General features: G+C 49.6%; 1 protein-coding gene across 1 annotated transcript; it reads left to right on the top strand.

Moving 5' to 3' along the window:
• The first annotated feature begins 56 nt into the window (after positions 1 to 56).
• Positions 57 to 12789, top strand: LOC114857962 (DENN domain-containing protein 5B-like). The gene is made up of 21 exons (XM_029154926.3): positions 57 to 414; positions 3774 to 3883; positions 4059 to 4770; positions 5193 to 5380; positions 6354 to 6872; positions 6957 to 7188; positions 7851 to 8001; positions 8123 to 8201; positions 8292 to 8411; positions 8498 to 8650; positions 8761 to 8839; positions 8938 to 9013; positions 9164 to 9292; positions 9368 to 9489; positions 9650 to 9795; positions 9884 to 10002; positions 10148 to 10332; positions 10460 to 10542; positions 10837 to 10963; positions 11167 to 11341; positions 11432 to 12789. The coding sequence occupies exons 1-21, from the start codon at positions 306 to 308 to the stop codon at positions 11613 to 11615; spliced, it is 3798 nt and encodes a 1265-aa protein (XP_029010759.1). The 5' UTR covers positions 57 to 305; the 3' UTR covers positions 11616 to 12789.
• Positions 12790 to 13348: the final 559 nt, after the last annotated feature.

The raw sequence follows: 13348 nt of genomic DNA, 5'->3' as shown, positions 1-13348 counted from the left end.
TTTAAATGAGGCTAATTTGGCACAAACGGCGATGCGCGTAGATCTTTGTCTCCCTCCCTCGTCCCCTCCCTCCCGGGCCCGCATCCAGCCTCCTCCCCCCTCCGAATCAACGCGATGACCACCCTCGGATCATCCGGAGCTCCGTCACAGTCAAGCCGCGGATCAGTGCGCGGACACGGGCGGGCGACCGCGACCCAGCGCTCGGGTCGTTGAACGGGATCATTCGGGATTGGCCGCATCAGCGATGAGCAGCCTCCGTCTGCTGTAGAACGACACCGAGCTCTCGCATCACGAACGCGTCGAGGATGAGCGCGGCTGCCGCGGCCCCGGGATCGGCTTCTTGCCGCTTCGCCCACTATTTTGTTGTGTGCGGCGTGGACGCGGACACGGGCCTGGAGCCGGACGACGGGGCAGGTACGTGGTCAACAAAGCACGGAGGCACCGAACCCGAACCTCCAGGAGCGGACGTGGTGTGTCTGAGGACACCCTTAGCAGGATCCACATCCGCCGGGTCACACGGGCCTGTTTTGCTGGGTGACATGCATGTTAATGTGTTTTTTTGGAAGCTTCATTTGTCTTTCTTTCTCTGTGACCGGTCCGACAGGAAATGCCTGGTTTGGGCCAGTAAAATGCATTTTAGACAATCTCTTTTGTCTTTGACAATTTTCCATCACACATTTGACGTGATCTGTGTTTTTAACCGCGCTTTTGATCATTTAACGCTTATTAAACCCGTTTGTTAGGTATTTAACACAAACCTAAACACCAGAGACTGGATTCTTATTGAAACATAAAGCAATTGCAGTAGAATTTTTAAATCATAGTTATGCTTTATTATCCTTCTGTGGTAACTTATTCTAATAGCCTTGCAAAACGCTTTTTCAAGTCTTTATTGCGTTAGATGGTAGAAAGCATCATGAGTCAATTCATAAGCTTTCTGCAAGTCATCTACTGCTACACCTGGTTGAAGAACATGGCAGGGAAGCGGTTGAGAGCGGCTAGCATAATAGCCTCTACCATGTTACGCTCAGCATTCTCATCTCTGGTAGAGAACGCTTAACTTTTCCTGGAGGCGGTGGTGGAAGTTTAGGCAAATGGATGCTCTGGTGTTGGTGGATGCGGGGGTTGCTACGGCGACGAGAGCCGCAGCGATGCTGCCTTGAGTCAAGGACTCACGATGATGTTAGTTTGCCTGTAAAGAGCGCCGTCACAAATTAGCGGTATCAGGTGTCGAGGGCTTGTTGATCTGTTGACGCTGAGCTTGGTGATACGAGGACAGATCCACCCAGGAGCCCTTAGTGACGTCTGCGTGCGTGCGTGCGTCTGTGTCTTGGCCTTTATAAGGACACGGAGGCGCGCTGAATACCGAAACGCTGAATGTCACATGGGTTTGAGTTATGAAGAGCAGACAATAATAACAGCCTGCGTCTTCTCCTCTGAGCACAGACCACTGTCACAGACATTCTGGACCCTTTCCGCTCTTGATAATTACGTATATGAGCTTCACTCCACTGCAGACGGTTGAGAGCTCTAACTAACCAGTGTGGGACTTTTAATATCTGGCTGCCAGCAGAGAGTGACAGTGCCGCTGGCTGGTACATCCGACTCCTTCCAATCTGCTTATATAACAGCAGGTCATCCTAGACCCACAGCAGCAGGGAGCTCTGCTCCTATCAGAGGATTCCAGACGATGCGGGGATCTTTTTGCCCTCGCACACAGTCAGTGTGTGCTGTTAAAACGACGTAGGCTCTGTGTTTGGTGCCTGTGTGTGTTTGTGTGTCTGTGGTGTAATTAGTGAATGTATGCAGAGACAATCTCCTCTTGTTGGCCTCTGAATAGATGCCACTGTTATCTGCAGCCTAATCAAATTTCACATGATGTTGCTGGTTGGAATGTTGAACGTCCCAGGCTCCAGCTCCGGTTCAGGCCGATGACTGTCACAGAGATGACATCAGTGCAGTGCGCGACGTCCACAGGCCGATTGTGCTCCTTTATGATGTTGGTCTGATTACAGAGAAATACCTGCACAATGTCCTGCATTTGTGTTATTAATATACATGGTGCTTTTTATTTTTAGGCACTTAATGCTTTCATCTTTTATTTTAAGCAAATTAGCTCAGCAACACGTCCTTGTCCCGGGCTGAGACCAAAACCAGCCATTTTTTTTGCATGATTCAGCTTCAGTGAACAGTGTGAGCAGGACGGAATGAACCTCCTTTCTGTGTGCGCCAGTTGACATTTTCGGTTTAATCCCTTCCCACTTTCATTTCTGTCCTTGTGCTCATGTAATGATGGGCTAAATGGCACACTGGCAGTAACTCAGTGGCTGAGTGTGACTTTTATGGCTGTTCAATCATCCTGGATGGAGAGATCCCGTTTTAGGGATGAGGAAACGTTCAGAGCTGTAAATCTTTGTGATGAGTCTCCACTGTGGCATGAATATGAAACGCAGTGTTTTCCTCCTCTGTCATCACTGACAATATCAAGTGTGATGTGACGTGAAGGACTTCCAATACTGAAGATTAAAGCAGTTATCGATTTTCTGTCTTATGCGACAGTAAACTGAATAAATGTTGTGTTTTAACTGCTGGTTTTACAAAACAGCCACTTAGACTTTATTTCAAAATGAAGCTGGTCGATGTTAATGTTATGTAACACTCTGGCTTATTATTGTTTTTTGTGTTAACACTGAAGAAGGAGAGGAAACATGCTAAATACAGTTGTAAGTGAATCAGGCAATTTACGAGTCGGTCAAAGACCAAAACGAACCTCCCTCTTATTCCAGTCTATCTGAATAGGTCTCGGGCAAATTACCCGGTCGGGAGGCACGCGGTTCAGAGTCGGGTCAGCTCACGAATCGTAGCGTGACGTAAGCAGTGGCGAGCCGTGCCTGGCGGCTGTCTCCGAGGCCGCGGCGGAAGCGGCTGCCATGGCAACGGGGCATCTTTGAGCAGGGCTCGACTGTGCCGACGTCAGATTGCGTCCCTATCGAGGAACACCGACTCCCCCCTCGCATCGCTGTGATCCCCCCCCCCCCCCCCCCCCCCACACACACACACACCGTCTGACTTCCTCTAACCTGAAGTGGCGAGTGCGTCATCTCGTAGGCAGGTCGGGGGGACGTTCCTGAATGCCGAGTGAGTGCACCAGCGCTGCCGGCTGAGAGACGAATGACGCCATTGTTGATTTGTTTTGTAACACAGCGAAACTGAACAAGAACTCTTTATCGAAGGTTTTAGTAAAATGAGGATTAAATCGAAGCGCACCGTCCAAGGATACCTGAATAATGAAAGTACCTCCTTCCTTCACACACACTGAATCGTACGCAGCCCGTGTTCTTTTAAGCTCCTCTCTGTTCTCTCGTGTTCTGTGGGTGTAACCGGAGCTGGAGGCCGACACAGGCTGCAGAGGCTGACGAGGAGGGAAATCGGAGCCACGCAGGGATCAGATAGATGCTTTTCACCTGCCTCTGTGCTATAAATTCACTTTTTATCTTTTGTGGGCTTGTTTTATATGAATCTCTGCTCCCTTTCACTGTGTTCGTGCCGCTTTCCCAGTTTTCCTCTATGGTAATGAGTTGATTACATAAGCCCTGGGAGGGTTTCCCTCTTTGCTGCAGAATGGTCAGTGTCAGCGCTGTTCTTCCTCGTCCCTGTCAGACAAGGTCATTCCGTCCGAAAGGCTTCTGAAATCAAAGCTGCTGTCATTTCCAGGCTCCCTCTCTTTTCTCCCTGGATTCTGTTTATAAGTCTTTCTACTGTCTGCCTTTCAGGTGAAAGCTTTGATCAGAGCCCCATTCGACGGTCCTTCAAATCGAAGGTTCTAGTGCACTACCCCGAAAGCACAGAGAGGAACCCCTTTAATAAAGATGCTATCAACATGGTGAGTTGCTGCTCTCTCTAATTCACTTACTGTCACATCTGATGGTCAAACTGATAATAAGAAATAATACGGATAAATTATCTTGGCTGTCTGCCTCCAACATGGCCTTTTAATATTTTTCACCTCACTCTCCTATTTGTTCTAACCTTTCCTTCATTTCTTCTATTTTCTCCAGCTCTGTATGCCGAGAGGCCTGTCCTTCCGGACTCAGGCAGACAGACTCGACCCCCAGTTCCACTCATTCACAGTTACGTTCGACGACGGCACGCGCTCCTACGGCTTCGTGCACACGTTCTATGAGGAGGTGACCAGCGCTCAGATCACCACCGCCATGCAGACCCTCTACCAGATGCACCACGTGGAGCACCACTCCTCCTCCTCGGCCTCCTCCTCCTCCTCCTCCTCCTCGGCCTCCTCGCCCTCCACCTGCAGCATGGACTCGCTCGCGAGCAGCCTGGACGAGTCGGACGCCGAGTCTCTGGCCGGGCTCTCCGGCTGCCTGGGCTGCGCGGGCTCCTTCGACCCGTCGCGGGACACCCTGTACGCGTCCAAAGCCCTCTGCCTGCTCTCGCCGCTCCCTTTCCTTCACGCCTCGCGACAGTTCCTGACGCAGCTGCATCAGGCCGTGGCGTCGCCCACGGCCCCCCCGCTCCCGCTGGAGAGCTACATCCACAACATCCTGTACGAGGTGCCCCTGCCGCCGCCCGGCAGGTCGCTGAGGTTCCACGGGGTGCAGGGGCCCATCGTGTGCCAGCGGCCCGGCCCGGGTGAGCTGCCGCTGGGGGAGTATCCGCTTGGAGAGGCCTTCGCCCTGCTGGGTGTGGACAACATGGTGCAAGTGCTTACCTGTGCGCTTCTGGAGACACAAGTCCTGCTTTACTCTCAAGGTATGCACCTAAAAGCCGGAGATCAACGCTATTTCAGTTTTAAAACTGGAAATCGTCATTGTTTTTAGTTTGCAAGCTACTTCCCTTTTCTCTCCTCATATTTCCTGTCCAAAATAAACAAAGACCGGAACAAGACATTAACCGGATGTATCAAACAAACTCCATACTCAGGCTACAATAGCAACATCTGGGACAGCTGGGGTAAATCTGTGGGTGAATCCTGGAGGGGAACTCTGACCCAGTAACTTTAGGGTTTGATGCACGGCTCTGCTGAAGCACGTAAACAGGACAAGGTTAATACTGTAGCTGTACAAGCAATTTACGTAGCCTCCTTAATTAAACCAATTAATTTCAAGTATGTGATTCCCTTGATACCTATAAGTGACAAATTCATGCTAATATCCTGTCTCTCGTCTCCTCAGACTACCAGCGTCTGATGATTATAGCGGAGGGCATCACTACGCTGCTGTTCCCGTTCCAGTGGCAGCACATCTACCTTCCCATCGTTTCCGTGCCGTTACATCACCTCCTAGATGCCCCCGTGCCGTTCCTGATGGGCATCCAGCGCCGGGAGGGAGCTCAGCGATCCTCTCTGCACCTGCCGCACGAGGTAAAGCGCGTCCCGCGTGAGCGCAAGCGGCCAGGATTCAAAAATCCAAAGAAAGCGATTTTAAAAAGGAGGCTGATGTTAAAGAGAAACAGTCTTTTTAAGATCCTTTCCTTTCTGCTGCCATGACAGTTCGCCCTCTGCCTCCAGCCTGTCAAATGGAGACAATGAGTGCTGAACCCCCCCCCCCCCCCCCCCCCCCCCCACCCCCTCCTTTAAAACCAATCCTGCATCTGAGGCCTCTTTATGCCACATGCATATCTCACTAAAGCCTCTTTGAAGTCGCTCTGCCCTAGAAACGATGCAACAGAAAGAAAGCTTGAGGGGACGCGACCAAAATTGCAGAGCATGAAAGAGCCAGAATAATAGAACCGTATGAATGATTAATGAGAATTAGAGATCATCGCGTATTCCTTGATTTAAAGGAGTGATTGGGTGAAATTCAGGAATACGTGCTACAGTAAGTTTGGCTGAGGTTGTGGAAAAACAGCCCTGGAGCGCTGGCTGATATGCAGCTACTTGAGTAGATGCCTGCAAACATCCCCCGGGGCTGTAAAGCGACCGTCTGAGGTCAGCGTTGAAGGTCGTGTTGCTGCTGACGGCGCCGCGCTCCACTGCCGCTTGCAGAGGCAGCTCTCTTTTTTTTAAAACTGGGCCTTTATTGCTCACAAAGTTGTGTTACTCAGTGCTCAGCAGCTCCGTGGATGCAGGTTTCTCATTACTTCACCCGGATGAGAATCCGCATCTCTTGTTGCGGTGATAACAGCCATCGCATAGTTAATCCTTCGCATGAAATGTCCCCCGAGGGCTTAGCACAAAAAATGCCTGGAATCTATTAATAAGATGCAAATCGTCATCTGTGATCGTAATTGGATGACAAGACGCATGAGGAGAATGACTGTCTGTGACTCCTTAAACCTATTAAGGCTGTAATTTGATGTAGGTTCCGGCTGAAAGGTGTTTGTCTCGTGTACAGGCCAACCTGTGTTTCGTGGACATTGACAACCGCTGTGTGGAAATCCCCGAGGACCTGCCTGCGTTTCCAGAGCAGACTGAGCTCATCCAGGAGCTGAGCGAGGTCCTGCTGCGTTTCGGGCTCCCCCCGCAGGGCGGCGTGGTCGCCGAGACGACCGCCGCCGCCGCCCCCGCCGCCCCCGCCGGCTCTCCCCGCCTCAGCAGCCTGGTGCTGGAGGATCTGATGGAGGACAGGAGGAACGGGAACCTGGGCGGCGAGGAGCTGGCGGTGCTGGAGAGGCTGCAGGCTCTGGCTCAGCGGTGCGGAGGCGGGAAGACGTCCGACGGTGGGACGACGCTGGGGCGGCTCGAGGAGGAGGACCAGGAGGTGAAGTCGGCCAAGCTGAACATCCAGATACGGGAGGTGCTCGCTGGGCGCCTCGCCGCCATGTTTGGCAGGTACGAGGAGTTCGTCATCCACAGCGCTCTGGATTTAGACTCGTGGTTGAGCAACAGGGAGGGGACGCTGAGCTTCGACAAGGTACTCGTCAACATGATGGTGTGGTGATAGTTTGCTCATGTGCTTTGGGCTGACGGCAATATTAAGGAGTGGCTGTGGTTTCAGGGCTCCTTCCTCGCGCTTCAGCCCGTGTCCCACCTGCGCTTCTTGTCCCGCTTCCTGGAGACGTCCATGTTCTCCTTCTTTGTGGACGGGAAGGTGATCTCCCGCTGGGCGGCGCGCGAGCCGCAGCAACAGCTGTTCGACGACCGCCTGGAGAGGGAACGGCTGTACAACACCGACGAAGAGGAGACCCGTAACTGCCGCTACAGGAAGTGCAGCACACGGCTGGAGTCAGGTACGTGGAGGAGCTCACGGCTGCGAGATGAATGAACCACAGAACTCAACACAAGGCAAAAAAACATGCTGCTCTCCAAATGTTTTATTCACATTTGTTGTCTATTTTCACCAGCATAGATATAATCTCCTTGACCTAATTTACATCAATTTTAATATAAATTTGATACCGATGTGCAAATTCACTTTCTGGAAATTCCGGACTTGAAGGGTCTCATTTTATGTTTAACTCAACAAAAATTCTTGACTGCAGTAATTTGAGGAGCTGTAGGTGGAATAAAAGAAGGAAAAACGCTTCCCTGAACTCACCAGTTTCTTTTCAGCATTTAGCAATAGATTAAACATGAGCTGGTTTATTTGAGCTGAATGATTTGATTGAAGTGGTCAGACTGTGTGGAGACAAATCTGATGCCATCTGTCCTTCTGTTTGGGTTTATGTTGATTATGTTGCTTAGCGTTCCTGCCAGCACCATTATTCTTCTTAATGGGACTTCTGTACCAGAACACTTAACTATGTAAATTATAATTGATGGAAACAATTGCAAGATGTAAACCGAATTCAATAATGTGGTAAATAACTGCAACCCAAAAGGAGTTAGGTGGAATATGATCTGATAGGTGGAAGCCAAGCTATCACTGCTGTGCCTGTGTATGTTTGTGTAGATCAGGCCATTGAGCGCCGGTTGCTGAAGGCCGACCACACAGCCATTCACCCCCACCTGCTGGACATGAGGATCGGCCAGGGTCGTCACCAGCCAGGCTACTTCCCCAAGCTGCAGGCTGACGTGCTTGCACAGGGACATCACACCAGCAAGTGAGTGTTTGTTTTCTGCTGCTCAGCAGCGAGAAGCCAATAAGCAAAAAATGACCCAACGATGAACTACTGTAAATACATTTAAAGGATTAATGGTTTAATAAGTCATCTGGGTAAACAGGTGGTCCGGTCGCGGAACAGCATCGCGCAGGACCGACTTTAAGAGATCATCAGCAGCTGATCACAATGAACAGAGACAGGTATTTTTCACACAGCTACACTCTCAGAGTCTTTAAAAGCCCTGTTTTTACATGTGAATATGATTTACCGTCTTTTTACTTCTTTAACAGAAGCACACATTTGCGAGGAAGAACCTCAGTCACACTAAGCTACTCGACCCTTGTCCCCAAGCCGTCAGACAGACTCACAGAGAGTTTGTGGACGGGCTGCTGAGCGAGTGTCGTCTGAAGGTGAGCGCTCCCTCCCTGCTTTCACCGGCTTCTCCATACGAAATGACGCAGGGCTCATGTGTGAGTTTCGTTTTGCGGCTCGTCAGACCAAGCGAATGTTGATGGAGAGGATGGGGAAGGAGAGCGCAGAACTGGGTCAGGGAGAAGCCAGCATCACGGGCCTGCAGGAGAACACGCTCATCCACGGCCTGTGTGACCTACTGGAGAGAACCTGGGGCCACGGTCTGCAGCTGAAACAGGTCAGACTCCCACGCACGTCATTTGACATCAACTCAGCTCAGATGACCTATAAAAACGTCTGAAACTGCTCAAAAGGCTGAATATTGACCAGCGTGTTTATCCTGAACAGGGGAAGTCTGCCCTTTGGTCCCATCTGCTTCACTACCAGGCGGCGCAGGGGAAGACAGAAGCATCAGCTGAGACTCCAGGTCAGAGCGTAACCCTGGAATTTAGTTCTGCGAGTGTGAAGTAAATTGCTTAGTTAAAGTCTGTCTGATCACTGATGTGGAACTCGTTGCCTGTTTAGAGTCTGGCGCTTCGGACCAGAGGACGTTTGATGACGGGCCTGTGGTGCTGAGAGGAACCTTAATGCAAGATGTGAGGTATGGATTGATAAACTGAAACACCTTGAGCCGAAGCAGATGAAAACAAAATCTAATGTTCCACAAATGCATGTTATTTTGTGTATTACATCTTCATCTCAGACTGATGAAATCCATGCTAGCATTGTGACAGTCCGTTTGTTCCTTCAGCTTCATCCAGACCATGAGCGAGGGTCTGTCTGAGGTGGGTCAGGCCCGGGCCTGGATCCATCTGGCCCTGGAGAAGAAAATGCTTTCCCAGCACCTCAAAGAGCTGCTCACGAACCAGGAGCTGCTCAGGTCAGACCTCCCACACAATGACTTCGCAGCGCGTCCTAAACTGCAGTAACTGACTCCATGTGCTTCCCCCAACAGGCAGCTGTATAAGCCCCACGCGTTCCTGCTGTTTGAGGAGGAGCGGGAGCAGTTTCTGTTCCACCTGCTCTCTTTGAACACTGTGGACTACCTCTGCTTCACACACGTCTTCACCTCCATCAGTAAGTTCTGGATGCCTTGACTACAAGATGCCGGAATTGACTTTCAGTTTCAGTCACAAACCAAACTTTCTGCGTGTGCATTAAAATTGCACCAGTAAAAAATCCACCTTTGTCTGACTAAGAACCTAAAATGTAACTCTTCCGTGTGGTTTCTCTGCAGGTATTCCGTATCGAGTTGTTATTATACCCATGAAGAAGCTGAGCATTGCAATGGCTACGGTTAATCCCTGGGTGTGCGTGTCGGGAGAACTGGGCGACTCGGGAGTTAGACAGATCCCCAAGAACACACAGGAGATCTTTTTCCAGGTTCGTAGGCAGCCGCTAGCACCACGTGGCACGCGTGCTATGCGCCGCATCCAGTCTAACGGGGACACGCCGCTGCTGTACTTCACAGTGCAAGAACCTTGGCAGGCTGAGCACGCTGCAGCTGGGACAGGAGAACTCTGGTTTACTGGCCAAGTGTCTGGTTGACTGTGTAATGGTGTACAATGAGATTACCGGACACACCTACAAGTAAGACGCACCTCCACCTTGGTCTCATTGGTTATTTTGCTGTGTAAAAATGTGTATGTCGACTACTGGACGTCTGAGCTGTCACGTAATCGAACCGTACTCCCACGTTGAGCATGACGAAGCGCTGCGTCCCGCTCCCCCTCAGGTTCCCGTGCGGCCGCTGGCTGGGGAAAGGCGTGGGAGACGGCAGCCTGGAGAGGGTGCTGCTCGGCCAGCTGGTGTCCCCCGGAGGAGAGGAGGATGCTGGGAGGTGGACGGGGACGCCTCCAGAGCTGGCGTCGCCCTCTCAGGCCGTTCGAACGGTGCTGGGGTCCCTCGGCAGCCGCAGCAGTACGTACCACAACAATAGCTGACCTACTTGTAGTACGAGCTCGCGACAGTGACAGATTGGGCCCGCGCGTCGTCTTCCTGTGGCCGTTTGTCACTATTCGCGCTTATTGCTCTTCTGCCGTCTTAGGAATGCTGACGGGAGAAGTACACGAGGACATGAGGGAGGCGGCCAACAACCTTGTGAAATACTTCCACAAACATGAACAAGAGGTGTGTGATGATGATACTGTGATGTGACTTTGTTTATAGCGCCCTATGTTTATTTAACCCAATGGCCCGCGAAGCGTGAGCATGATTAATGCTGAGGAGAGCAACTACATGTTGATGTTACACCATTGACCTCAGTCCATTAGTGTAACACAAACTGGACGGATGGCTTTAGTTTAACACAACGTTTTATTTATTTAAAAACAGAAACAAATTCTGCTCAAACAGCCTTTTTTACTGAAGTTGTTCCGTCTGATTACAGCGTCTCTAATAACTGCTCCCTTTTTATCATCCCAGAGAGGAAACTTGACGGTCCTGTTATGTGGAGAAGGAGGTTTAGTGCTTTCCCTGGAGAAGTTCCTCCTTCACGGGTTCAAATCCAACCGTCTTTTCCAGAGGAATGTGTTTGTTTGGGACTTTGTGGGTAAGTGCGTTCATTAAGGTCGCGAAGGAAAACGCTCCCAGGATGTTTCATGTCCGTCTCCTGTCTCCATCTAGTGGCTTTGAATAATTATTTCACATTATGCGTCTGCAGCGTTTGTTCTTCTATGACCTTTACTGTACTTCACTTTCCTCTCGTGCATTGATGCATTATTCATTCCAAGTCTCTACGCCCTGTCTTCGCAGAGAAGGCCGTGGCTTCGGTGGAGACCGACGATCAGATGGGGGACCTGCACGGATCCACGCTAACGAAGGGCCCGCCCTGCGATTCCCTGTGCCACTACGTTAACGCCATCAACGCCTCATCGCGGAACATCGGCAAAGAGGGCAAGTTCCAGCTGTTCGTCTGCCTGGGAGTCCGGTGAGCACATTTACCATATATTCCCAAGGCCCAAACCAGCCAGATGTGGCATTTCTAGACCCTGCTGACCTTTGACCTTCCTTTTGTCAGAGACCGGCTTCTCTCTCAGTGGCTCCCCCTGCTGGCGGAGTGTCCCCTGACGGCTCGGACGTACGAGGACGGGGCTCTGCTGCGGGACCGCGCTGCCATACACTCCCTGTCCCGCATGCTGCACACACTCGACGGGTTCCCCATCGTCCTGGAGACGGCCCTGGTCAAAGGGGTCGAGCTCTGACCCCGACGGCCGCACACAGACTGCAGCCCCTGCAAAACCGCCACCGGCAGGGGTGTCGAAAATATTTCATTCTTACATCTTCTGGAGAGGAAGTGCAGTCAGACACTTGAGTAAAAGGGACTTTATGGCAGAAAAAGGGCGGCGGATCAAATGGAATCACTCACGTTTTGAACATACTGCCCCGTTGACTAAGTAAATGTTGTAAATGCCCGTATTTGCTTCGGTATATCGTCAGATTTCTCCTCTGCTTGCTTACACTGTGAAATTCTGTTTCCTGGAGGTGAAATGGAGTCATTCATAATCTCTCTCTCTCACACACACACACACACACACACACACACACACACACACACACACACACACACACAGTAGATTCACAGCTCAGATCATTCACTGTATCTGACCCTAGGACAACTATTACTCTCCTACTGCTGTATTGCTTGCACTTGAATTTTAAACTAAGCACATGCATGGCCAAAATCTGTTTGTTTTGCGTCTTAGCGTGTTGTGATCTTACATATCAGAACCCCGGCGGTGTTATATTGATTCCTTCATTGAATATCTTAGTAAACATGCTCAAAAAATGTTCTAGCTCTATATGTTGTATTGTTATGCTGTGTAAAGTCTGGCCTTTTTATTTGAGTTTGAGGTCACATTACTTAGTTACGCACATGAAACCCTCAGTTGGTGAAACACTGAAACAAAACTAGTGTCCTAATTGTGTCAGTTCAAATAGTCCCCTTCACTTTGTAAGAAAGCGTTTCCCTTCTCTCGCTGTAAATAGTTTTGCTCCATTAGATCTTTGATAGATTTGTGCCCATTTGCTCTATAGTGTAATGATCATGTGGCATATTTTTCTGTATGAAGGCATCTTGTTTGCCATTGTGTTCAACAGCCGATTGCACACAAGGCACTAAATATCTGTATTATTAGCCAGACTGTTTTTTATAAACTGTTTGGTTGTCGTTGCAAAACAACAGTAAATTGAGTGAAGGTTCTTTAAAATGGTAGATAATATGTTGCTGTCACATTCAATTCTCCTGCATTGTCTTGCAAGCACTACGTAGCCCTCAATGGCCAACCTTCTATCATCATTTAAATACACAGATTAGAGAAAGCAATAATATTTATGAAATGTCTTGTCAAAAATTAAAGTTAATATTGGCATAACTGACTTGTTTTGATGTTTTTTTTATCACATAAGGTCTTAATTATTGTGTGTACATATCGCAATACTTTTATACTGAGTTTTTTGACATAATCTGTATATATTTCTACAAATGAATTTATCTGTTCTTTAGTTTGTCTTGGGATATATAGTAGTCATACGACAAACGCCCATCACCACTTACAAAACATTAAAATTATGGAGGAATACAACATAGTCATTTGAAAATCTTCCACCATGTATGTTATAGTTTTTCCATGAAGATCTATTAAAACAAAATTTCTGTACTGATTTGTAACTAAAGCTGACATATTTATAGGGAAGTCAAAAATACAACTTATTGACTGTTCAGCAGTGGATTCTTCCATCCATCCTAGTTCAGCAACACTGTGATGTCCAGCAGCCATGACGGCTTCCCTGGTTCTTCGGCCACTCGATGGAGCGCGTGCTCGCGCCACCTTTTATTTACCACTAATCTGGTCAGTTGTCACGCAACTGAGATCAACAAAGCGTATCTCCGTGCTAGACGCCGAGCTCCCTAAAAAAACGTAGGCTACCAGACCAG

This window comes from Betta splendens, chromosome 6, assembly GCF_900634795.4.
Source record: "Betta splendens chromosome 6, fBetSpl5.4, whole genome shotgun sequence".
Lineage (NCBI taxonomy): Eukaryota > Metazoa > Chordata > Actinopteri > Anabantiformes > Osphronemidae > Betta > Betta splendens.
Note: the sequence above shows the minus strand (reverse complement) of the source record. Positions and strands in the feature narration are given on the sequence as shown.